The following is a 25,054-nucleotide window of genomic DNA, read 5'->3' on the forward strand; positions in this document are numbered from 1 at the left end:
GAGCTCTAGAGCCTGTCCTGACCCTCCCTGCTGCGTGGTCTGGGGCAGCATCCTGCACCTGTGCCTCCTCCACCACAGAACGGTGGCCTTCCACATCATGCACTCAGGAGGTTGTAAGATACAACATGTATGTACATGCCCTGCTGAGTAAGTAACAAACTCTAGGAGCTTCAAATAAAAACACGAGAAACCTCAAAAAATGGCTGTTATATTAACTCACAGTCATGATTGTTTCTGTTTAACGTTACGATTGACAACAAAAGTACTGACCAGAGACTCCAAACCACGAACAGTTCTTGGCTTCAGAATTTCACACAATTTCTAGGAATTAGGAGGGCAAGACTTTGTGCAAAAGCAAGACCAAAAATTCAGCTGTTTTCCTGTCAGTCACAAATTCAGCAGGAAAGAAAATCTAACAGGCCTCTGAAGAACTAGTTAGTCTTCAGCCCCAGGGAAACCACCCAGGGCAGTGAGGACACCACTGGCCAGGGAAAGGCTGGGATGCCTTGGTTCCCTTATTCAGACTTTTCTTCCCAAACAAAAGAAGATACATGCGAGCCAGCCCTGCTCCAGCTGGGCCCAGAACAAAGGAGGCATGGGGAGCCTCAGAACCGCTGGGACCCGCCCCACAGAAGCTACAGCTCAGAGACACTCACAGCTTGCTGAGATTGTCCAGCCCCGTGAAAGCGCCACTGGTGTCCTCTATCGTGCCGGAAATCTCGTTATGGTCCAGATCCCTGGGGAGGAGACAGAAAGAAAGCTCACCATCCAGCCTGAGTTCTCAACTCTCTTTAATGACAAGTGAGAAAACAGACAGACACCCACTCGACCACCTGGAAGCTGAAAACATCTGGGTGGATTCCAGATGCCCAGCTACAACGTAGGGTCGGCACAAGGGTAAGCACTGAGCCACAGAAAGCCCATTCCACACACCTCGTGGCATGGCGTGGCCTGGGGTTCCCACTCTTCCAGATGCATGCCTCAAAGATGGAGCACCCCCAGCTCCACGGGCTGCTCCCATGTGGGTAGGGCCAGGGCCCAGGGCAGGAAGAGGGTGCAGACAGCACATGGGAACCCACCCACCCCCAGAGCAGGCATCTGACCATGGATACAAACAATGAGCCTGAAAGGTTCTCTAAGGTTCCTGTCTGCTCTCACACTGACCAGAGTCCCTTTCCCAGACATGACTGAGAAATGGCCCAAGGCACACAGAGGAAAGGGCCAGTGAAGGAGTCCCCTGCACAGGGTCCTCCCTAGGACCACTCCATGCCGGCAAGTAGGTTTGGAGGCTGGAACCGTCCCTCCTCGTGGGGCCTGCAGAGGCGCTGACTTGCAGCCAGGGACGACATCTGGGCGCTGAGTCAGACTTGTGACCCGCTTGCCAGGGCTGGTGGATGAGGCCAACTGTTCAGCCCAGTCTCCTCCAACAATGCAGATCACAAGGCGGATGACTCAGCTTCCTTCCCCCAGCTTCCAGGGCAGATCCCAGTGCCAGGCAAAGCTCCCACCTGGTGACCAGCACCCCCCCGCCGCCCGCAGCCACTCCAATGGCACCCATGGTTCTGGGTTCCTACGCCTTCCTCTCCCAAACCCTTTCCGATGCAGAAAGGGACGCTGCTCCTGGTCCCGTGAGAGCCTTCGTGAGGAATCAGCACTGCCAGGAGGGAGAGGAGCTCTGCCTGAGAAGTGCAGTGCTCCTTCTGACCTTGATTTTAGAGCAGAAAGCTCGGAGCGCCAAGATTCTGCTGTTGGAAGGGACCCCTCCTGCCGGTGGGTCTCTCCTTATTATGCTCAGACTAAAAGCCGGGGACCCAGAGCTGCCATTGTGTGTGCCTGTCTCCTCGATCCTCGCTCCGGCTGCCAAAGCTTTTCTCTTCTTTCTGGCTCAGCCTGAATGTTCCCGGCCTTGTTATTCGGGCCTTGCAAGCACTCAGAGGCTGGCTGACCTCAACTTTGATGGCCTGGCATCCGGGCTCTTTCACACTCCCTACAATGGCCCAGCACCGAAGCCGACGCTGCGTCTGAGCCAGGTGCAAGGGCACAAGGCCTCCCTCCCTGTCACACCAGAGCAGGCCCTCTGTGCGGTGGGGCACGCCGGGAAGGAGGCTTACGAATCCCACCGTGACTGTCCGGCGGACACCGTCCACCCCGCTCTGGGGGCTGAATGCCCAGAGCTGCCTGGAAGTTCTCTGGAGCCAACAAAGGAAAAGTTTTAACTCCTAGAAGAGCATCCTGAAGCCACTTCTGGGAGCCCCACCTAGTAAGGAACTTAAAGGACGTCGTTGCCTCTGCTTTGTTAAGTGACCCTACCGTAACTCAGGGAAAGACACAAGATGTCCCAAATGCCTCTCCTGAAATGGGGCCTCCTGGACCCAGAGCGTGCTGACGGCAAGTGGGGAAGATTCCAGAGACAGACGGAGCACACGGCAGCGGTGTTGCTCCCGGCAGCAGGACCCAAGCATCCCCCCCAGGGGCGCGGCAGGCAACGGCAAGGTTCTGGGCCACTGTCACCCTGTCAGCGCCACCCTGGGGGGACGGAGACATTTTTCTGCTCAACCAGTTTTTCAGCTAATTCTATGAAAATGTGATATTCTCCACACGCAGTGGGTCAGTTCTGGACCCAGTTCTGACTCGAGAGCAAGGAGAAGGGAATTCAACAAGGCAGCTGGCTGGCTCCGTGGTGCCTTCCCCGCCAGGGGACCCCTTCATTCCATCCCCCCCGCCCCGCCCTGGTGAACGACGTACAGAACACGCAGGTTTCGGAGGCCCCTGAAGGCGCCTTCCGCGATGTGGCTGATGGAGTTGTGGCTGAGGCGCAGGACGCTCAGGCTGCTCAGGTCGGCCAGGCTCTCCTCGTCCAGCCGCGTGAGGTTGTTGAAGGACAAGACCCTGGGGGAGGGAGGGAAGCACACGTCATCGTCACTGTCGCGTCCCCCGGGCACGCCCTGCCCCTGCCCGCTCCTGAACATGGAGCCACGGTCAGCAGGGTCTCGGTGGGACGAGAGGACACTGGCAGGCTCACCACACTTCCAAGGGCCAGAGGGGTCGGGCAGCTAGAAACCCCCCAGCACCCCACCCCCAGCTCCTAGAACATTTGTGTAGGTCCCGGAGACCGGAAAGCCTGTGAAGCTGTGAGGATGACACAAGGTCATACAACACAAGAACCCTGAAGGCTCCAATCCCTCATGCCGGGGTCCATGACCAGGGGCGGGGGGTGGGGTGGGGGGGTGGGGCACGGTCCTGGACTCAGGCTATCAGAAACCTCTCAGGACGGGGGTCGCCCCAGTGTCAGGAGCAAGGGAGCCCAGTCACACCGCCGACGTCGGCCAGCAGAGGGCACCACTAGCCTCTGCGGGGACCCAGCCCGCTTCTCACAACTTGCTGCCTTCCCAGGTAAGAGTCTCCTGTCTCCATGCCCCCGCCGCAACCGGCCTCCAAGCAGGATGCCCCCCTCGTACTGTGAACAGGACAGGGAACACAGACCCAGAACACAGCGTTCCCCGGCACCAGAACCAAACCAACCTCCCGGCACGCCCTCCTGCACCTCTGCCACCACACAGCCCTGGGTTGGCCACTTGTCCTATTTGTCCTCCATGATTGAAAAATGGGAAATTTGGGCTGGGGCGGGAAGAAGCAAAAAAAAAAAAAAAAAATCGGAAAAGATTAATGGGTTTTTAAAGGCGGCAGGGAGTTAACATTCTTTCCCTCCTAGGGAAATAAGTCATGGTGTCTGTCAGTTGGAAGGACCTGGCAAGTGATCAAAACTACATCCTCACCTGCAATTACAGAACTTAGCTGAGAGGAGGGGCCGGAAACGCTGGGAAGCTATCCTAACCTGCCTCTGCGGTTCCTGGACGCCTGGCAAACTGCTAGGTGGTTGAGACACTTCCGTAACCTTCTCTGCCCCTGGTAACGGGGACAGATGACAGCTTACATTGCCCTACCTGCCAGACAGGGGAAACGCCTTCACCACCACCTCAAAACCAGCGGTGCGCGGGCCTCCGGCCGGACCAAGCACTACTCTTCACTCAGCGACGGGCCTGGCTTGGGCATGGGGGACGGAGAAGGCCTCTCTCGCTCCCTCACGGTTCCCAGGCGTGGACAGCAACCAAGTAGGAGACTGGGGGGTTTTCTGGGGACACAGCCTGAGCCAAGAGGTGGCCAGAAGCCATCCATACCATGTAAGAAAAACAGGCAGCCGCACTGCCACGAAGGGCCAGGAAGCCAAGTGCGCCGCCAGGTTAACAAACACGTACCCGAGGAGGGTACATCAGAGGAAAGAGGCGGGACTATGGATTTTTACAGGAGATAATCACGGGCTCAGTGAAATTCGAAATCCAAGCCAGTGTGCCACAGGTACAGAGAAAGAGAGAAAAACACCACCACAAGACTCAACCCTGAGTTTAAACATCGCCTTGCTGGCCTGGTGGGGTCAAGAGGGAGACAAGACAGAGGCCCGGCACTTTTAAGAGCCGTTCATTTCAGTGGGTGAATCTTCAACAGTGAAGTCTACAAAAAAAGAACACCCACCCAGACCCTCTTATAAACACAAACACAATGGACTACGCTGGAACGGATAAACCCGGAGGGCATCACAGGGGAGGAGCCCATACGGCAAGAAGCTACACTTTTCCTCCAATAGCACCCATCTTCTGCAGGGGGTCAGAAACAAACAGGCACGAGTGTGCCCTCCAGGGGCCACCAGGGACGCATGGACACCGCACCTCGGCCAGGCCCTCCTGCCATGACCGGGTAGGTCACCATCAGTGACCTAGGCCCTAGGCCCGGCCCACAGCCCAGTCTGGGGGTGTCCGGAAGCGAGGAGGGACCACACATCGTGCAGGGAGGAGCACAGACAGCTCGCCCCCTGCCGCAGGGGTACAGAGCGGGGACAGGGAAGGGGACAAGGGCTGGGATGACGTGTCTAAGGGAAGGAAGGTGGGCGCCCCGACCATGCAGTTCGCCCACTGTCAGGGTGCCGATGTCGCTCCGGTCCCTTCTGTGTGAGCCCCAGTAAGCCTTGTCACTAGAGACACACACGTCCCTGGGTGGAGATGCCAATGGACGAGAGCCCTCCAGGCATCTGCAAGGAGAACACCCACGTAGGCTTCCCTTCTGGAACCCTCTCCAAGGCCTAGAAGGCCCTAGGGACACAGGCTGCCTGCAGGGATCCCCACAGCCCCAGCTCATCTGAAAGCAGGGGTGCGGAGAGGAGCTCAGGAGGGTGTCCAGCTCGAAGCACCGAGTTCCTCCCTGGGCCTGGCTGGCTGGGGCCGTCCTCCCCCGACACAGGCTGCAGGGTCCCCGCCCGAGTGCCCTGCCCCGTCAGAGCTGGTCGAGGCCGCCAGGCCCCAGACCCCATCAGCGCCACCACGCTCTGAAGGGTCACCATGGGCAGAGTCTCTCCATGCAGGGTGAAGGCGGGACACTTACAACTCGTGCAGCTTCGGGCAGAAGCTCCAGCCTTCACGGTTAATGCGGGCGATGGAGTTGCCGCTCAGATGCAGCTGGTGCAGGGCCGAGAGGCCGTACAGCCAGCCTCGGTTCACCTCCACCAGGCTGTTGTACTCCAGGTGCCTGCAACGACAGCCCGGGGGGAGGGTCCTGAGGAGCTAACGACGGTGGCGGTGCGCTGCGTGAGAGGCTGGCGGCAGGGGGGCATCTGGGACGGACGTGGGGGAGGACCCGCCAACCCAACCGGCAGATGGCCCTGAGGGGCAGGGCCGAGCTGGGAGCTCGAAGGGCAGGGGGAGACTTCCTTGCAGGGACCTGGTTAGCCAAGGACAAGCGAACCAGGCACCCAACTGGGTACAGGGGCTCCGAGCACAAGGCCCAGCAACAGCTGAGCCCCTAAAAGGAAGTGAGAGCAGAGAAGGTAAGGGGTATCTTGTGTCCCCCTCTTAGAGAGAAGGAAACGGAGGCTGGGAGAAGTTAGATACTGTGTCCAAAAATCCCTGCACAGCTGTGCAGGCGGTGTGGGGCTGGCGTTCAAACCCAGGCCTGGCCTCCAAGTCGGCGCTCGGGACCGTGGTGCCTGGAGACACACCTGAGCTCCGGGGTCAGACTACTTGGATTTAAATCCCAGTTCTGCCACTTTACTGGCCTAATGGGGCTAAAACATGGGTAAGATGGAGAGACCTGAGGGTAGCAACTTCACAAGGCTGTTAGGAAAAGCGAACAGGAAAAGGCCCGGATTTCAGTGCGGAGGGCTTTGCTCCCACCGAGGTGCCCAAGGGAGGACATCCTTACACTGGTTCCCGACCCTGCATGCTGGAGCCCAGGGCAGCCCCAACACACTGACCTCTAATTCCAGGGCTGCCCCATGTTCCTATTATAAGGCCTTTGGGCAGCGAGGTTTTGCTCTTGTCAGTCTCACTTTCTGCCTCTGCACAAAATGCGAGCACATTTATAAATAACCCTCGACGTGCATGAATGTGCTCGACATAAAAACCAAAGGGCACGTACTGACTCCATTTTCTTCTGGGAGCTCTCTGACTCTCAGCACAGAACCACCTGGATCTCGATGTTCAAAACAACAGACTTAAGGCGGTCAAGTAAAAGTGCTTTTGAACTGATAGAAAGAGACGTGCGGCGAACCCCCAGGGCCAGGAAGGGAGGGGGAATGAAGACCGCAGAGCTAGCAGATGCCCTCATCTCACTGAGTGCGTGGGTCTGGGGGTCATCAGAGAGGCTTCTGATACGGAGCAGGGCACAGAGCTGACGAGACGGGATGCAGGTTTTTGTTTCCTGTTTCCACTGCAACTATCACAGAGGACATGAACACAGCGATGGAACTTACAGACCCTGGAGGGGAGAGGGTGTGTGTGCGTGGGCGTGTGCACGTGTACACGCACATGTGGGGTTCCTGAGCAAGCTGCATCACTGGCCGTAACACAGTCTCCAGCGGACCCACCGAGATGGGTGGAAACCAACAGGAGGGGCGCCTGGCTGGCTCAGGCGTCTCTTGATCTCAGGGCTGAGTCTGAGAGCCACGCTGGGTGTACAGATTACTTAAAAATAAAATCATGAAAAAAGAAAAAGAAAACCCACCCAGGAAAGGACGACCAAAGACTGTCCTTTGGGAGCAGAAGTGGGGCAAAGGGGGGGGGCTGGGGGGAGACGGGCCAAGGCCCCGTTTCCGTCTCTCTGACGGGACTCAGTCACGAGTGTGTGCTGCTGACCGCCGACAAACTCATTCAGATGTTTAAAAACGGAAGACCGGTAACGGCCTTTTCTGCCCTTCTCCACATGCTTTTCGGGACTCGGCCTGCAGGCGTGCTCTGCGGCCCACACGTCTGGCGGGAGGGAGGGCTCCCTCGTAAAAAGTGGAACATCGGCACCCCAGGGCCTGCTAAGCTCATGAAACATAAATAAATCTCCTGGGAGGAACTCGACACTGGAGGCCCACCTGCACATCCAGACAGACGGTCAAGTCCCAAACAGGGAGACAGGGACCTTCCTGCTGCCGGTGGGAGGGGCCCACTCTGAGGCCCACTGCCCACCAAGGACACGCTGCGGGAGAGAAGCCCAAGCTAACCCGCTCTGTCTTCCGCCTTCGGCAGCCTGCTTCCCCGACCAGACCCACGGGAACTCCCCCGAGACTTTCCTCACCTCTGAGAAAAAGACTCTTAGATTGGGCAAAGCCACCAAAGCTACTGAGCGGGGCCCAGCCTCCCAAGACCCAGAGGGCAGGGGGCCAGGCCCGGCAGAAGTCCTCGGCGACGCTTCGAGGCAGGGGCTGAGGGAGCCCAGCCCCGCACTTACAGCACGTGGATCCTGGACAGTCCCCAGAAGGCCCCGTCCGTGAGCTTGCTGATGTTGTTTCGCTGGAGCCTGAGCACCTCCAGACTGTCAAGTCCCTGGAACGTCAGGCCCTCGATGACCCGAATGCGATTCCTATTCAGGTCCCTAAAAGAGAGGAAGGCCTTGGGCTCAGAGGTCATGCAGCACATGTTCCCCGCTTACACCTGTTCCCACGCAGGCCCAGCTGGGTTCCTGGCCAGCAGGGAGAAACATGGTGAGGATGTCCCAGCAAAGCCCAGACGGACCGCGGGGGCCCACCAAGTGTCCTCCAGCTGCTCCCACCTGCCGTGCAGCCAGGGACAGGGACCGGGCCATGACGCATGAAGGGAAGAAGGCATGGGGTTCCACAGAAACCAGCCCCACCATGCCTCCCTGTGACTGATCCATGACTCTGCAGTGAGGAGGTGGGTGTGACTCAGGATGGGGACGTCTTAGGTGAAGTATCTCTTAGCTCAGCAACAGAAATCCATACCAGATGCCCTGATCCGGAAAACACCTAACCACTGGACAGCAGACAGCAATGGTGGTTTCCACTGGAGGCGTTAATGGGGTCTCTACCGCTAGAGAGGAGTGAGTGCATGTGGGGGAGGAGGGGACTGACACACCAGGAAGCTCACACAGCCGGCTTCCAACTCCGGTGTGATAAAACCTCAGTGCACCAAAAGATTTCAGGAATCTGGGTGGGCTGGTCCATTAGTAACACTGGGGGTAGGGGAAGGGAAGAACACAGGGTTGACCAGAAAGCCCTTGGTTTTCCCCAAATACTTCTGGAGTGTCTCACAATGATGCCCCACACATGACATCCTGAGCATCACAGACCTTCTCCGTGGCTGAAGAGACCAGCACTCTCCCGCACAGATGTGTGTGTGAGAGTGAGTGTGTAGGAGTGACAGCAAGTGTGTGTGTGAGACAGAGAGAGAGAGAGAGAGAGAGGGAACCACAGATGTGAGAGCACTGGTGGGCAGGGGACCCTGTCTTGCTGCCAAACCTGGCCCTGAACAACTGCTGTGTTCTGTGTAAACCCAGTCTCTGGTGCCAGCTTCTTTCCGAGAGACACTCTTCTCATACAAAGAGAACACAGGAAAACAAAAAACCAGGGAGCAAAGGATCCACTGGGTTCCAAGATATAGGTTTTCTTGAATCCAAACCCTGTGCATTCCTAAGAGGGCACTCAGCTTTGGATATCAAAAAACAAAACAAATAAATCCTTTCTTAACAAAAAATCAAACTGACTACCTTGTAATATTTATCAGCAAGATGGCCCACCTCTTCTTCCTCTCAGACTGCTGGTGGACACCATAACGTCCACAGTACAGATTTTATGGGAACTTTTACACATACACACACGCGCGCGCACACACACACACACACACACACACACACACACACACACAAAACCCCTAAGACAAATGCTCCAACCAGGAGCCTAAGCATTAGCCAGGATCAGCTGACCACCAGGATTCCGCCATTTCATTTTGGAACGTGCCAGTGAGGACAAGCATATATATCCTCAGTGGATCTTGGTTTCTCCACAACCTGAGGCAGGCCACAGGCACCAGACCCAGCGTCTAATTTGCTTTTATTAGGTGTCGCCACAGGGCCATTAAGGATAGTTTACGCAGAGCCTGATGGAGGCGGGGTGAGGAAGGGGCTGCATTGGGAACACGGTCCGTGGGGACATCTGGCCTCCATCGGGTCTGGCTCACCTTAATGAAAGCGTGGGTTCTGATACTCACAGTTGTGTCAGCCTGGGTAATTTGAATGCTTTCATGGGAAGGTGGGTGATCCTGTTTTTGCTCAGGCGAAGCATTACCAGCGACCGTGACAGGCCATCGAACGCTCCCGACTCCAGGGTACCAATCCGGTTGCTTGCCAGGTTGCTGGAGCAGAGCAGGACAGAGAACACAGGGGTCAGTGGGGGCCTTCCTCATTCTGTCACAGACACTGGTGGGGCTGGGGACAAAAGCCAGCACACACCCAGAGGGACGGGTTTCCGATGACACACTTAAAATCTTTACTCTTGGACAGGGGAGCCAGGAAATCTGGCCACTTTGGGCCTCGATGGACGTTTCACTAGGGCTGCCTTCCATTGTGGGGGAGGGGTCGGTGTCCTTGACCTTCATCTCAGCACCCTCACAGTCCAGCCGGGCTGTGCACAGGGCCGGTCTCCAGAGCTACCTTGCAGGATTCCCCCAATATCCACTAACCAAGAGTGAGGGTTCAAAGCTGATGAGAAAAACCCTAGAATCAGAAAGCAAACCTCCAGGCAAGGTCAGAACAGATTTATTAATGTAAGGAAACAGCCCTAAATTTTATTTACTTATTCAAATATTTATTTTTTTTATTTTAGATAGAGTGCCTATGTGGGGAGAGGGGCAGAGGGAGAGAATCTCCAGCAGACTCCTTGCTGAGCAGGGAGCCCAACTCAGGGCTCAGTTCCATGACTCCAAGATCATGACCTGAGCCGAAATCAGGAGTCGGATGTTCAACTGAGCCACCCAGGGGCCCCATCAGCCTTAAATTTTATGGCGGTTCTCACTATACAACTTCATGTATACCCACACATACTCTTATAAATCTGTATAAGCCAATTCATTTCAGTCATTTCCAGCGTATCAAAGAAACACTAGTTGAGGAGACCTGCACGGGGTCCCTCTGGACAACAGGCAATTCTGTAACGGGATGTCCACTCAGAGGACTGTGCACGTACACAGCACCTCCCCTCAGAGCACACGGCAATGTACAGGTCCCACCTGTGCACACATTCCACCAACACACAGAAAGGAGGAGAAACAGAGAGAAAAGGGAAGACCAATATGCTATTCCTCTCAGAAGTTGCCACTACAACCTTTCTTCTGCCTTCCCTGGACAAAGGCTGCTTTTTGTGGCTGAAACAAAAAAGGAAAAAGACCAGAGCGCAGCTGCTTCCAGAGCGCCAGGAGGGGATGAGGCACTTTTCACCTCTCCCTTAGGCCATGGCCCAGCACCGGGCACACGGGGACCCCATGCCAGCGGGGCTGCACTCTTCCCTCCTGACACTCCACAGGAGAGAACAGTCTGTGTCATGGAGACACATAAGCCAGGAGCTGCCAAGACAGCAAGTCCCCCCTGCTTCCGGGCAGAAGGAGGTCAGTGCCATTCAGTTCAGTGGCTGCTGCTGTCTTTGTCCCAAGCCAGGGAGTCCCAAGTGGCAAGTGGGAACCTCTGAAGGTCCCCAGGTGGGGGGCGCAGCACTGTCCCCCGGCCTCACAAAGGCCAGGGCGCCTCCCGTTTCCAATTCTGCAGTCTTGATGCAGCCTAAGAAAAGAAATCACTCCCCCTCTTTGGGAGTCTTGGACAAGCCATGTGCCAGCCTTGGCCTCCCTGAACAGAGCGGTCAAAACAACCCCTAAACCAGCCTCATGAATGAGTCCCCAAATGACTCAGGATCGGTCACTGACACAGCGAGTGAAAGCTCACATGTCATCAGAAGACATCTCTGGAGCCTGGGTTTTTAGTTTCTTCCCCAGAGCAACACCTCCCTACCAACAAGCAGTAAGCTCCACAGGCGTGAATGGTGCTTCCTCCCGGCTCCCATCCGCTGGGTGTGAGAAGGCGGGTGAGGACGGGTGAAGGGGATGTAGGCCCACAGAGACCTAAGAGGTCCTGGGAACCACACGAGGGCATACGTGCCTCCTGGAAGAGCCCCTGTGCCAGGCTTCAGGAGGGTGGTGCCTCGACAATCAGCCTCAGCAGGAAGGCCTCCCTACAGGGCCATTTGCTAAGCACCCCTGAACCACCTTCTCTCCTGGCTCTCCTGGGAGCAGCCCAGGAAGTGAGGACGAGCGCGGCACCAGTCCTTGGGGTCTCACCGCTCTCCCAAAAGGTGGGTCTGGGAGACTCTTCGCCTCTCCCCGCCTCGGCTGCCACCGGTGCCGGCTGACTAACACTGCTCCGTGAGGAGATGCTCTGCAGATGTGCCAACAGGAGACAGTGGACCGGGGTCCCCCGCCCAGCCCCCGAGACTCGGCATGCACTCTGCGTCCACCCCCAGGGGGCCGACGGCAGAGCAGGTCACTTACAGTTCCTTGAGGGGCAGCCCATGCGGAAAGCAGGTGTTCCCAATCTCGGTGATGTTATTGAAGCTCAAGTCCAGCACCTCCAAGGAGAGGTAAGCCTGCAGCCGACTCCCATCCACGCCGCGGATCTTATTGTGCTGCCTGAAACACACAAAGGAGGGACTCAAACATGTCTCTTTGCAAAGAAACAGCATTTTCCCCATTGTTTCTTCCAGACATCTCCTTCTCTAGCAGATTCAGAAAATTCTCAAAGTCATGGTGTTCTTCAAATGATGCCTCCCTTTCTGTTTTCCGCAAAGTCATCACCTGCTGGCTGGGTGCTACAAAGAACTGAATTTTCTGGCAGCCACTAGTTTGTCTGCCCAAGTTCAAAGCCTAGGCTGCTCTCCCCAACGACGAGAACACAGGGGTCATGAATGTCATGTGGAGAACACCGAGACCAGAATTCAGAACTCACCAGTGCATGTTCCCATGAAGAATGTGCCTGGTGAAATCTGCCAGCTCCAGGGGCAGTTCCCATCTAAAACCTTCAGAGCAGAGCCCAGCCCCATCACGTATGGGACTGCAGGCACCAGAGCCCAGAGTTCAGGTCTAATCCAACTCAGTGCTTCATGACACACCTCGTGTTTTGCCAGGTGTGAAGACAGGCACAAGGGATTTTTTTTTTTTTTAAATGACACGCTTCTGACAACCTAAGGGGGGGGGGGGGACATGAACCTGGTGCTTGTTCTACCTTGAGTCGAACCCTCAGACCATCCTGACTCTACTGCCTTGATAGCTCTGCTATTAAGCTTGGGCTCCTCGTATGGAAGATGGGGTCACAACCCCTTCAGGGACGTGGATTGCCCAAACAAAACTGCACAAAAGCTGACTTTAACCCCAGTGTTCCGAGTGCTTAACCCTGTCTGAGAAAGGCATTTTACCACTATGACTTAATTACACCTGTAGCCCTCTTTCTGGAAAGCCCCCAGTCTAACCGACCGACAGGTGTTTATTAACCAGGAGAAAGACAACAAGTGCTAACCAGGGCTGGAGGCTCCCCCACTGTGGGTTTGGCTCTGCCAGACAGATTCAAACTGCAGTGGCCCTAATCCCAATACTCAGATACTTCAGGATCTGCCGGGTGGTAGAGCTGGGCCTCGGGTCCCGGGCGCTCACACGGGCCAGTTTCTGAGTCAACAGTGTCAGGCTCCCTCGCCAATCAAAGCATTCTTGAACACAACGCAAGAAAGCCAGGCGTCGCTTACCAAGTGGCATCTCTTTTAAACAAACACTTGACCAAATCGGTTCCAAAAGGCATAAACAAGGCTCTCTTTCCCAGAAGCTCTGGGGCAGCCTGTCCACTCCTTTGTTTTTTTCACAACTCTCCCAGGCCCTGAACCCAAAAATCCATTTACAAGGGCACAGCTCCGCACACGGGGAAGTTCTCCCCAGCATGAAAGGCCACTTTTCCCTTGGCGTCCGTTCGCCGCCGCCGCTGCCGCTCCCCACCCCCACAAAGTGACTTCCTTTTAGTTCTTTATTATGTTCTTAATAAAGATGGTCTCTTCAGTTTGGGGACTCCAAAAGAAAAAGGGAAAAAAGAAGAGAAAACCTTTATTATGTTAAGTATGGGAAAAGAACATGAAATAAAGGCAGCGGCACTGAACCTCATCCAGCAACTGTGAATGCAGGACTGGGGAGCCAGGAAAAGAGGGGCTGAGAAAAGCAGGCACGCAGCACCGGTGGCCCCAAGTCACACTAAACGGGCCCAGACACATAGGAAGGGGCCACAGGACAGCTGCAAGGTCCCCCTCCACACACACTTCTCCTACGGTGCCTCGCCTCTCTCCTCTGTCTCTGCCTTTCATTTTCTACCTTTCTTGGTCTCCCTTGTTTATTCATGGACTCAACGTGTTCTGGGTCCCAGGGTGCCCCAGGCCCGCTCTGGAGGAAGGACGCGGAAATGACACGGGGCTCTTCCATGTGCACAGACGTCCCCCGTTGGCCAAAGAGGCAGCCTTGGGGAAGAGACACAACCAAGCATGGGAGTGAGGAGAACAGAGGCACAGGGGACGAATCATGCCAGAAGCACTGAATTCCATGCCTTGAGCAGTTTGTGGGACCGGTGCCAGAGGCAGGAGGTGGACACGGGGAAGACACAAACCAGAGTGCACTGGCAAGGCCTCCCCGGCCACCCTGGGGGGTAGGGACTCCATGTCACCACGGTCCAGGACAGCGGGGGCAGCAACACGGGGACAGACACAAGAGAAGAGAGGGGCCCATGGGATCTGGAGAGCACAGCCAGGGCCTGCATTAAACAGTGATGCTCAAGGTTCTAGTCTGCAGATACTAAGGTAACCGGGTTAGCAGGTTAGTAGCTACACCTTGCATCCTTGTCTGCTCACGATCCACTCCCAACACAGTGTCCAGAGAGATCCTGCTAAGACATCCCAAGGAATGGGGGAGCCATTTGTGAATCACCTATCAGATAAGGGATTAGTATCTAGAATATATAAAGAACTCCTAAAGCTCAACAACAACAACAACAAAAAAACCCAAAGAACCCAATTTTTAAAAATGGGCAAAGGATTGGAACAGACATTTCGGCAAAGAAGACATACAAATGGCCAGTGTGCAATGAGAAGATATTCACCATCACTAACCTCACACTTGTGCAATGGCTACTGTTGAAAAAACACAAGTAAGTGTGGACGTGGATGTGGAGAAATGGGAACCCCAGCGCCATGCTGAAGAAAATGGTCCAGCAGTTCCTCAAAAAATTAAGTATCGCACGACCCAGCTTTGCCACTTCTGGCTGTATATCCCCAAGAATAGAAAGCAGGTCTGAAACAGAACACACCTGGCCAGGTACTCTGAACCCATAGGCTCCTCCTCCCTGTGTGTGTATCTCTCTCTCTTTCTCTCACACACACATGCACACGCATGCACACAGGCACACTTTCACTTCTTCGCTTGCTTTATTTTTCTCAAAAGCTCTAATTATCACTGCATCTATCCAATAATGTGCTTATTTCCAATCTAACACCTTCTCTCCCACCAGGCTGTGGCTTGGGGCGGTGGAGATGCCAGTCTGCTCCGCCCACTAACGTGTCTCCCACCCTGGAATTGTGAGGATCATGGAAGGGGTGCTCAGTAAATATGTGCTGGTGATTCACAAAAAATGAGTACCAGTTAAATTTCTGGATCTAACAGATTTGGGGCTTGCCAGCATTTAAGCAGAAGAGAATCACGCAAGCAGAGGTGTTCAGTCCGGGAACCTGAGGGAAGGAAAGCGCATCAATGGCCCTCAGGCAGCCCAGCTGCCCAGACAACACAGGGGACAGAGCCCGCAGTGACTCTCCGGGTTCCTCGGGGCTCCAAGCTGCTGGTCCCAGCTGCCAAGGGTATACTGGCCTTTTCCCCTGGACGGATATCCCTGCTCTACACTCTAGCCCAAAGCCCGGATCAAATCCCTCCTCAGCTCCCATGCTCTGGAACACTGACCGCTCGGTTCTGTGCTCCCACAGATTCTAGCCCCCCCCAGCCCAAACACTACAGGAACCACACTGTGTTAGACATCTCTGTGGACCGTGGCCACTCCACCCAAGGCGAGGAGCTCTTGCTGGGCTGACACTTGTCACAGCACAGAAGAACATGCCAGGAGCACTGCCCAGCTTGCCAGTGTTCAAATCCCAGTGAGGCAACGGGCAGGTAGGACCCTCAAGAGGAGCCTCGTCTCTACAGTGAGGCGGGAAGTGCCTCTGCCCCACGGGTGATGGGACCCATCACTAAGAACTTGCTCAATAAAACCAGTTGTTTTTATTGGTCATATTTGTATCCTCAGAGCCAGGCTCAGGATCTGGCTTGTGGGAAATGCTCTGGCAAAAGAATAAATGAACCAAATTAATGAATGACTGGTTCCTGTCCATTTCTCTGCCACATTTCAGGGCAAGCGGGCAGGCCTGACTCCTCTCTCGGGAACAAAGCATTGACTCAGAGCTCTCAGCCTTCCCTTTGAGCAGGAAGTAAGTGTGCTCCAGCTGGAGAGTATCACACCCAGCCACGGGGAGACCAGGCTGTCGTGGGCAGCTGCGCTTCAAAGCAAAACCCAGACGAAAGCTTCTGCAGGACTCGGCAGCTAGAGACCTGCTGGACCCCCAGCCAGCCGCACGACATTCCCCTCCTCACTCCTGCAGCGAGCAGAGCTTATGTGCATCCCCACCCCCATCCGGTCCCAGCCCACCACACTCTACCCTACCCCATCCGGGGAAGTCGGTCTGTCCAAGAGACCGGCTCCACACACCCACCCATAAAGCTAGAGGCTAGAGAGCCAGTATTCAGGGGAAGCCCTCCCACCCCCTTAAGAGGAGACAGCTGTGAAAATGTGTTTGCTGCCCTGATTCCATCAGACCGTCGGTCCACTTTCAAGACCCTGCTTTTAATGCCATGTGCAACATGGAGGTGGTCATCAGGTCTCTCCTTTAATGTAACTAACTGTCCCACTCCCAAGAAGGTCCACGCTTATCCCGGTAAGTTCCAGATCCTTGTTCAAGTTTTTGCTAGCGACAGCTGACCAGTAACTCCAGATGAAGCCTCTGGGAGATCACACAGCCACCTAAGGAGCTACGGACCACTATTCTCTGTACTTTATAGTTGAAGACACTGAGGCTCGGAGACCTGCTGGGATTCTTCCGAGGTCACACAGCTGAGAAGCAAGAGGAACCAGAATGCAAATTCAGGGGAGCAAGACTATCTGGCATGAACTGAGAGACTCTCCCACCAGAATTTTAAGGACACTATCCTGGATTCGATCCATAAACCTTCCGCATAGCTTGGCTAGGTCTGAATGCTAGCTGGCTGTCTCCTGGTCATCTCAGAGCCGTCTGCGTAACTGGCCTCCGCGAGGCCTCGCTTTTGTCCCAGCTTCTTGGAAGCCTGCATGCGCAGCCAATGTGCAGAGGGCCTCGTGCTGCCTATCTCAGCAACAAGGCAGAGGAAGCTCAAGGTCTCACTCATGGATATTCCGAATGAAAAAAACTAGTTCCTTTGAGATCGTGTCTTTTAAGGACCTGTATTTGAAGTTGGAGCTGCTACCTTTATTCTTAGGGACTAGAGAGCTGCGGAGGGATGCACAGCCTCTCTCTGCCACTGAACCAAACCAGAATGGTTCTGTGGCTGGGGGGCTGGGGAAGGTGCAGGGATCACGGTACTCGCCTCCACCCAGTGTCGGTTTACCCCCTAGCCTGCCCTCTGGGGCAAGGAGAACTTAATACAGCACAAGTCTATTAAACCAACACCTGTTAGAGGCTTCAAAAATAAAATCAGTCTTCAAAGGCAGAAGGCAGGCAAGATAAGCTCTCTCCACTTGGCTACATTTTCAGACCTGATGTTAAATTGGACAGTAAAACAGACAGAGGCATTTAAAACCAACATTGAAAACTTTTTATCATAAGTGATTGTTCCACTATGGGTCTGTGAAAGCCTCATTTACAAGGTAGTCCCGTTGGTGGTAAAAAAAGATCTCATGTCACGGACAACAGCCAGGAAGAAAGGGAAAGGAGATCAAAGGAAGCAGGGTCAAGGTGGGTCAGATGGATTACAGCAGGTTCCTGATATTATGCACCTACTGTCTACACCAGGAGTCAGCCAACGTCTTCGATAACAGGCCTGGTAGCAAGTAATTTAGGCTTTGTGCATCACGCATTCTGTCACAAGTACTCGACTCTGATGATGGCGTGTAAATGACAACACATAAATGAATGAGTTCCAGTAAAACTTTATTTAAAAAAACAAGCTGTGGGCCACATCGGACCCATAGTTCACTGACCCCTGGTCTACACTATAGCAACTAGTCTGGGTTGGTGGGGGCGTCACCCAGATTCGAATTCTAGCTCTCATGCAGCCTTGGGACTATCTGTAAGTCACCTTCTGCATCTGGTTTAACAACCTGCAAAACGGCGCTCAGGGCATCTCTAGAGCAGAGCACCCTCCCACCCACGCCAGCGCCACTGATCAGACCCATGACATGTGCCACGTCCGCGCCACTGATCAGACCCATGACATGTGCCATGTCCGCGCCACCGATCAGACCCTTTCCCATTGACGTCTTCTCTACCGCTTCGAGGAAGTGGGATCTAAGTCTCCATCATTATTCCATCCCTCAAAAGACAACCCGGGACTCTGAGCAGAACCGGGGGAGACAGACAGGCAAGCGGGGTGATCTTACAGAGCCTGGAGATCCTGTGTACCCTCACTCCTCCCCACTCCTGCAGTGAGGCAGACACGCGGAAGCCGGCCAGCACACAGTTCTATGTCTAAGCAGGCACGCCCCGTGGCTCTTCCAGAGAATTGCAGAGACTCCCAGAAATCCACTGTCAACTCCCAGAGTGTCGATTCTCGCTAGTAACAGCATGTCTTCCACATTATCTCAACATCCAACTTTCAAAAGGTCTAACAAAAGCAGCAAAATTCAAATTCCAGACCTTGTTCTGTCTGAACCTCTAAGAAACCATGTCCCATGGTCTAACCCTGAAATGGAGAGAGAAAGAAAAAAGTCCTCGACCTGCCACCACCGCCCCCCGTCAGTACTCATCACTGTACTCCCCGCAGTGATCCTGGCGAGCATCCTCCCACTCACACACGGCCGGCTCCCAGCACCAGAAGCACCCCGTGCCCGGCCCATCCCATGCTGCCCCAGAATCCGTTCTACAGCTCTGCACCCCAGCCCCTGCAGCCCCACAGCTGGCGCTCCAAGGTTGGACCAGAACGGACAGACACGTGCACATAGCCTTCAGGGCTGCCTGGGGCTACAGGGTAATTGTACAGCCCATACATGGAACCCACACAGAAGGTGACCCTGTTATTACTGATTTAGTGGAAAACTCTGTGCAGGGCAGAGAGGCTCTGATGCCTACCCAAGGGGGTTGGCTATGTACTATAGCAAGCACCAAACACGAAGCTAATCGTTCCAAGAATACAGGTGAAGAGAATCATTTTTCCTTTGTTGAAAAAGACAGCACTACCAAAGGGGCCATACGGTCCAGTGGTGGCAGCTGCTGTATTCATTTGCAAAGGTTTTCATGGCACTACCACAGGCCTCCGGAGAAGTGCATCATTCCGAGTGCAGAGCTCAGTGCCTGGGTACCACGTGTGCTCACCCCCGTACCTACCAACGGCTCAATTCGCGATTCAGACATGTGCTGCCTCCTTCCCGTCCCTCTCCTGGCGGTTCTTCTTTCCAAAGAAAACAGCTCCGCTCTACCACCCTACCACCCTGACGAATCCTGCCTACTCTTGCGCTTTCTACACACGTTCTCGCTCCAGACGGGTGCTGGCTTCAGTATGCGGCCACGGTCCTTCGGCACTCGGCTCGTGGGACTCATCTGTGCTGTCGCACGAGCTGGCGTGAATTCTTTTTCATCGCCGTATAGTATTTCTAGGGAGTGGCCAGCGACTGATTTCTCATCCTACTGTTGATGGGCATTGCGTCATCTCCAGTTTGGGTTACTGCAACAAGCGCAGCGATGAACACATCTCGGGCGTGTGTCGTGGGGCACATGTGTGCACGCCCCAGGGGCAGGCGTCTACGTCCAGGCGTGGCGCTGATGCGCAATCTCGGGGCACACATCTGTTCAGCCTCAGCCATCACTGCTCATTTTCTTTTAAACCAAATTCTCCTGAGTTGAAATGTATCTGAAAAAGCCTTTGGATCCAATGGTTCACTCAACCACACTGCCAGAGACCGCCAGCCTTCCCCATCTCTCTGCCTGCACTTGTCCCCCCACGAAAAGCATCAGGAACAGCCTGGGGCCGGAGAGCATGGCCAGACTCAATCTAATCTTGTTCATGTGTCCAACAGAATTATTTTAAGTGGGAGCCTAATGAGCACCAAAAAAGGAAAGGATAAAAAATTAATAATAATTCCTAGTCCCAAATTGGCAAGAAATAATGCACCACGTGTACCAGAATCGACACCATGAGCAACTGGAAATACAAAGATAAGGAGGTTGCAAAAACAGAGTCCAGAAGAGCGTTCCTGGGCCACTGTGAAGAAACGTCCCGCCTCCCACAGTGACCGTCCAAAACATCCACCACCCCCAAGCCTGCTTGACAGTCATTCACCTTCTTAAGAATGAAAACCAAAACCATCTGTTCTACTGCACAAACTGACAATTTGCTCTAAGAAACCAGGGACGCCTCAGAAACGGTCCAGCTGAGGTTGTTTGCTGGGCAGGAAATGAGAATCCGAACACGCAGGTTTCTTTCTCTCCTCTCCTCCTCGTCCTCCTCCTCCTCCTCACCGCTGCTGGTGAATCATCAGTTCCCTGGGGAATTCTGGCAGATTCTCAGCCTGGCTGCAGAGGACGTTCCCGATCTGTTTATTCAGGTGGAGATGGGATAAAAAAACAAGAGCAGCCCAGTGGCGGGATAAACAGCCTCCAGCAGGCGGGGTCAGCCCCTCCGAAGGCAGGACGGGGCTGTGTCAACCAACCTCCTGACCCCTTCACTTCCTTTAGGGTCACCCGCCCCTTGGGGTCTTCGATGAATGGTTTTGATTAACTCCTTGCAAAGAGATATGACGTCCCATCCCCCTGGGAGTGGGTGGCCCCGGGCAGCTTGATGCAGCAGAGCCCACGGGGTTCCCCCACCCTTACACACAGCAAGCCGGAAGCCTAAGATCGGGAATGGGGAAAGCTACGCATGGTCCTGTCAGCCACCACCGTTCAGCGATGTCTAGAGTGACCCAGCTGATGAAGGACTCTAAATTCTCAGAATCCCCATCCAAACTACCAGGCTCTGCATTCCATTCCAAGATGTATAAACAAACAAACAAAAAGGAAACCTCCTAAGGAGACGTTCCCAGCTGAGTCAAAGAAGCTCATCAGAAAAGACTACCTGCTCTATGAGTCCAACAGAGGATATTCTGGAAAAGGCAAAACAGGGGACCAGGGAGAAGATCAGCAGTTGCTGAGGGTTACGGGGAGAGAGGGTTGAACAGGTGGGGCACAGAGGATTTTTAGGGCAGTGAAACTCTTCTTAATGTTACTGTAACGGTGGAAACATGTCACTGAACATTTGCAGAAGCTCAAGGAATGCACAATAGGGAACCCCAACATCAACTACAGAGTTAGTTAATAATGTATCAGTATCGGTACCTCCATTCTAACAAATGTACTGCACTAGCACAAAATGTTAATAGTGGAAATTGGAGGAGGCAGTATACGGGAAGTCTCTGTACTCTTGTCTCAATTTTTCTGTAAACCTAACAGTGCTCAAATAGTCTATTAATTACAAACAGATCAAAACAAAACCTCCTAAGGTATTAAGTAGTCCCGAGGTCATTACATCATTAGAATGTAATTAGAATTTTGAGCCAATCTGCTTTACTGCTATACCCTTCGCACCCAGAGCCATGCTTGGAACATAAATGGGGCTCGATAAATATTTGTTGAGTAAACAAATGAATTACAACTTTAGTTCAGTCTCCCACATTCATTACCACTAACCTGGACAAAAGAACATTATTCAGAAAAAAAAAAAATACTGAGGCAAGACCAAACATCCAATTAAAAATTATTTGTAAAGCAACTGAAGGTCTAGGGGCTTCTGGGTGGCTCGATCATTAAGTGTCTGCCTTGGGCTCAGGTCATGATCCCAGGGTCCTAGGATCGAGCCCTATATCAGGTTCCCTACTCGGTGGGGAGCCTGCTTCTCCCTCTCCCATTCCCTCTGCTTGTGTTCCCTCTCTTGCTGTGCCTCTCTCTGTCAAATAAATAAAAGCTTTAAATAAAATTAAAGGTTTAGCCTGGAAATCATTAGGCAGAAAAGCTGTCATATTGAAAAGAAAATGCTGAATGAAATGGACTTTTACGTTAACTGTGCATTTTCTCCAATTTAAGACCGAAAGCAGACACTGGCCAATTAACCAGGTTAGCGTTCAGCAACCAACAGTCCGTCCTTCCCGCACCTGGCAGCAGTGAGGGGCAGCCCTCCCCAAGTTCCCTGTTGTCCCTTGGCCACAGGCAGAAAGGGTGAGGAGGAATTCAACTCGGGGAGCTCCTAGGACACCAGTGACCTCCAAGCCGCAGCTGGACTGCACCCCCCAGGGAGAAAGGCTGTGCAGTTTTAACACGGGTGGGGACTCCAGGGGACGGTCAAGGCATGGAGAGTCCGTCCGCTGAGCATGGGAGGGAACCTGTTCTGGCATCTGCGCAGCACACAGTGGCACCAAGCTGAGCCAAGATACGGAAAGCCGGGAACAATGAACCCCTCCCTCCACTCGAAATTCCCACCTACACAGTCACCCCCCCCCACCCCGCCACCACCCCCCAGGTCAGGAAAGCCAAAACTATCTCTTTACTGGTCAAGGCCAACATGGCTACTCCATTTTCTCTCTCGGCTTTATCTTCCCCTACATCCATCAATGCATCTAGTGGCGCAGGTCCTCCCAGAGTCGAGGGGCTGGTGAAGCAAGGTGGGCAAGGGGGAGAGAGGGCAGTGGAGAGGGTCCCGACCAGGCCCCAGCCCCGGAAACCTGCAACAAAAGGTATCTACTCAGCTCCTCTGAGAGGGTGTGAAGAAGCCACAATGGGCAGTTCCCCTCAAACTGTCATCTCGACACCAGGAGGGCAAGGTGCCCGCGCCCTCCTTGCCCTGCCACATGACAGGGAACAGCTACGACACTGCACACAGTGAGCACCCCTTCTCCGCAGTACATGCTGGTCAGCAGCGGGGGGGAGCTCGCCTGCGAACCTACGACCCTGGCAGGCTTCGTCACCAGCCAGGGGTTTGTGCCCCCGGGAGACCTCACCATCCAGGACTTGAACACGGGTTTCTCCGGCTGTCCCGAAGTCTGGGTTATGCCATTCTACCTGCAGCAGCACCTGCTCCTGCTAAGCCACAGAAACCCCAAGACTGATCTGTGCTCAAATAAATCGGTCATTGCTTCTTTGCTGTACACCATTCTGGCTTACAAAAGGTCTCCTAGAACACTCCTCTTTCAGACACCCGGGGACACCTGCAAGTGGAACCTTACAATTCCCGAACTAAAGTGAATGTTCTGGTGGCTGCCCTTCCATTTCAGCCTTGGGCACTGAGCAGTACTTTGCACTCAGGACCCTGTCCACACCCCAGTCCAGAGCGAAAGGCAGGGAGTCCTGCCGACCGATTCCCAGGACTGCCACTCTTCCAAAGATGCCTGCAGAAAAAAGGTAGGAAATCCTACAGTACATTTGCCCTGGATGCAGTAGGAATTTCTGCTCTCCTCTTTTGCATGTGATTTTCATGTGCTTATTATGTAACTAAATTGTTATTTTACAAAGCTGTCAATGCAACTCAGACACTGAACCCTGGGACTGGATGCTTCAGTGTAGAAAGGCCAGGCCTGCGCCAACAGCTCCAAGGCAGAGGGTGTCCTGGGGTGAATGGTGCCAAGGGGCCAGCCTAAGCGGTGGTGGCCTTTCCTCCTGAGGTGCTGGCAGGGTGGGGTCCTGGACTGCCATTCACTGGGCATACCTTCTCCTCCAGGCAGGGATGGTGCAGGGTTCTGGGGTCTCCTCACAGACCCCCAAATCTCAGGGCACACAGCCGGTTCCAAGTGGTGAAGACGTCAAAGAACCTTCCTAGCTAGAGCCAGGACAGTGCCCTGGGGCCTCTGCAGTTGGTACTGGTTCCAATACCCTGCGGGCCACCAGGGCCTCCACTCTCCCCGTGCCTTCACACCGCATTTCCTCCTCAGTCCACGGGGGCAGGAGCAGCAGGGGCCACAGCAGCAGGAAGAGGGGTCTCAAACCGTCCCAGGAGCCCAGCCGGGGAACACCCGAGGGATGGATGCTGTCCCCTCTTCTGCAGATCCGGATGCTGAGGCATCAGGAGGTCAGTGCAGCAGAAGCAGGGCAGCTAGGACCTGGGAAAGGAAGGAGGCAGGAGGATCCCTGGGGAACGGGACTGCTCCAGACAGTGCCCTGGGCCACCCGTCTCCTCTCAGCACGCACCCAGACTACATGCCACACCAGTGCTTCCATCAGGGGTGGACCTGACTCCGCACACTCGGGGAGGGCGGGGGCACCAGCCCGCGGTGGGCCACTGCGCATGCCCCCGCCCCTCCACAAGCACACAGGGACCTCCCAGACTATCAGCCCACAGCGGCTGCAGGGCCCAGCCGGCCGGCCCCTGTTTCCACCGGAGTGGCCCCTGAAGGGGTGAGAGTAACTTAGCTCCTCAGGCAGTTAAGAAGGACAAGCCAAAACCCTGCATTCTCCAGGAAGCAGGCACCTGTTCACCCACCGCTCTCTACAACACCAGAGAGCCCCTGTTAGGCCAGACTCCGAGAGGTAAGGTCCTGGTCTGAGGTCACCCGCCCAACCGGCGTGCAAGCCCTGCTTTCCTCGGACTCCAGGCCAAACTGTTCTCTGAAGGGAAAACGCCGGAGAGGCTTTATCATACAGCCTGTGGTTACGAGGACAGAGACGGGTCTGTGGGAGTCCCTGAAATCACCACAAGAGCCACAGAAGGAACCCTCCCTCTGCTGGCGGTAAAAACATCCCCAGTGCTTCCCAAGCCGGCTTGCCAGCAGCTCTGCAGTTCGAGGAGAAGAGGCTACCTCTGTGCTGGGCTGCAGTCTCCAAGACAAGACTCTCCCTGCTCTGGGAGCGACACCACTGGTGTGCCTTTAAAAACAGGGCCAGGCCCGCTTCCTGCCCCACCTAGAAGACTTCTGATCTCCCGGTCAAATGATTCAGGATCTCTCTCTGTTTCCCAAGCCTCCAATATAGATCTGACTGCACTTGGGGAGGGTTAAGGATATGTACAGTAGGATTAAGGAGCCGGTCTTCTGACGGTCTTTCTTATCTCCCCTGAAGATGGTAAGACCTGCTGTAACGCCCAAATGACCTCCAGGCACTGTTCTGGGACGGCCTCCAGGACCCCTGCTCTGTACCCACGACCACACCATCCCCTTGCCCTGCCTGCTGTAGCTTCCTGCAGGAGCTCGGTTTCTTTCTTGAGACCAAGGCTTCAATGTCCTCCTTTGCTTCAGATTATAAACAAAAACAAAAACAAAAAACTACCATCACAGATCCAGACGTAAGACGTAAACTACAAACTTAGAGACAACGCAGAAAACTCTGGGATCTAAAGCTAGGCAGAGTTCTTCGACTTGACACTAAAAGCCCAAACCAAAAAAAGGACAAATTAATACCCTGGACTTCATC

The 25,054-nt window shown here is 54.4% G+C and overlaps 1 protein-coding gene across 1 annotated transcript in view; it reads right to left on the minus strand.

Moving 5' to 3' along the window:
• The window catches only part of LRIG1 (leucine rich repeats and immunoglobulin like domains 1), a 109,287-nt gene that overhangs the window by 23,343 nt on the left and 60,890 nt on the right, over nucleotides 1-25,054 (minus strand). Inside the window, exons 4-9 of the mRNA XM_059390125.1 lie at nucleotides 11,865-12,002; nucleotides 9,540-9,683; nucleotides 7,765-7,908; nucleotides 5,434-5,577; nucleotides 2,746-2,889; nucleotides 657-737 (exon numbers count right to left, since the gene is read on the minus strand). Coding sequence (XP_059246108.1) covers nucleotides 657-737; nucleotides 2,746-2,889; nucleotides 5,434-5,577; nucleotides 7,765-7,908; nucleotides 9,540-9,683; nucleotides 11,865-12,002 — 795 coding nt within the window. The remainder of the gene's footprint in view (nucleotides 1-656; nucleotides 738-2,745; nucleotides 2,890-5,433; nucleotides 5,578-7,764; nucleotides 7,909-9,539; nucleotides 9,684-11,864; nucleotides 12,003-25,054) is intronic.

Source organism: Mustela nigripes, chromosome 2, assembly GCF_022355385.1.
Source record: "Mustela nigripes isolate SB6536 chromosome 2, MUSNIG.SB6536, whole genome shotgun sequence".
Taxonomy (NCBI): domain Eukaryota; kingdom Metazoa; phylum Chordata; class Mammalia; order Carnivora; family Mustelidae; genus Mustela; species Mustela nigripes.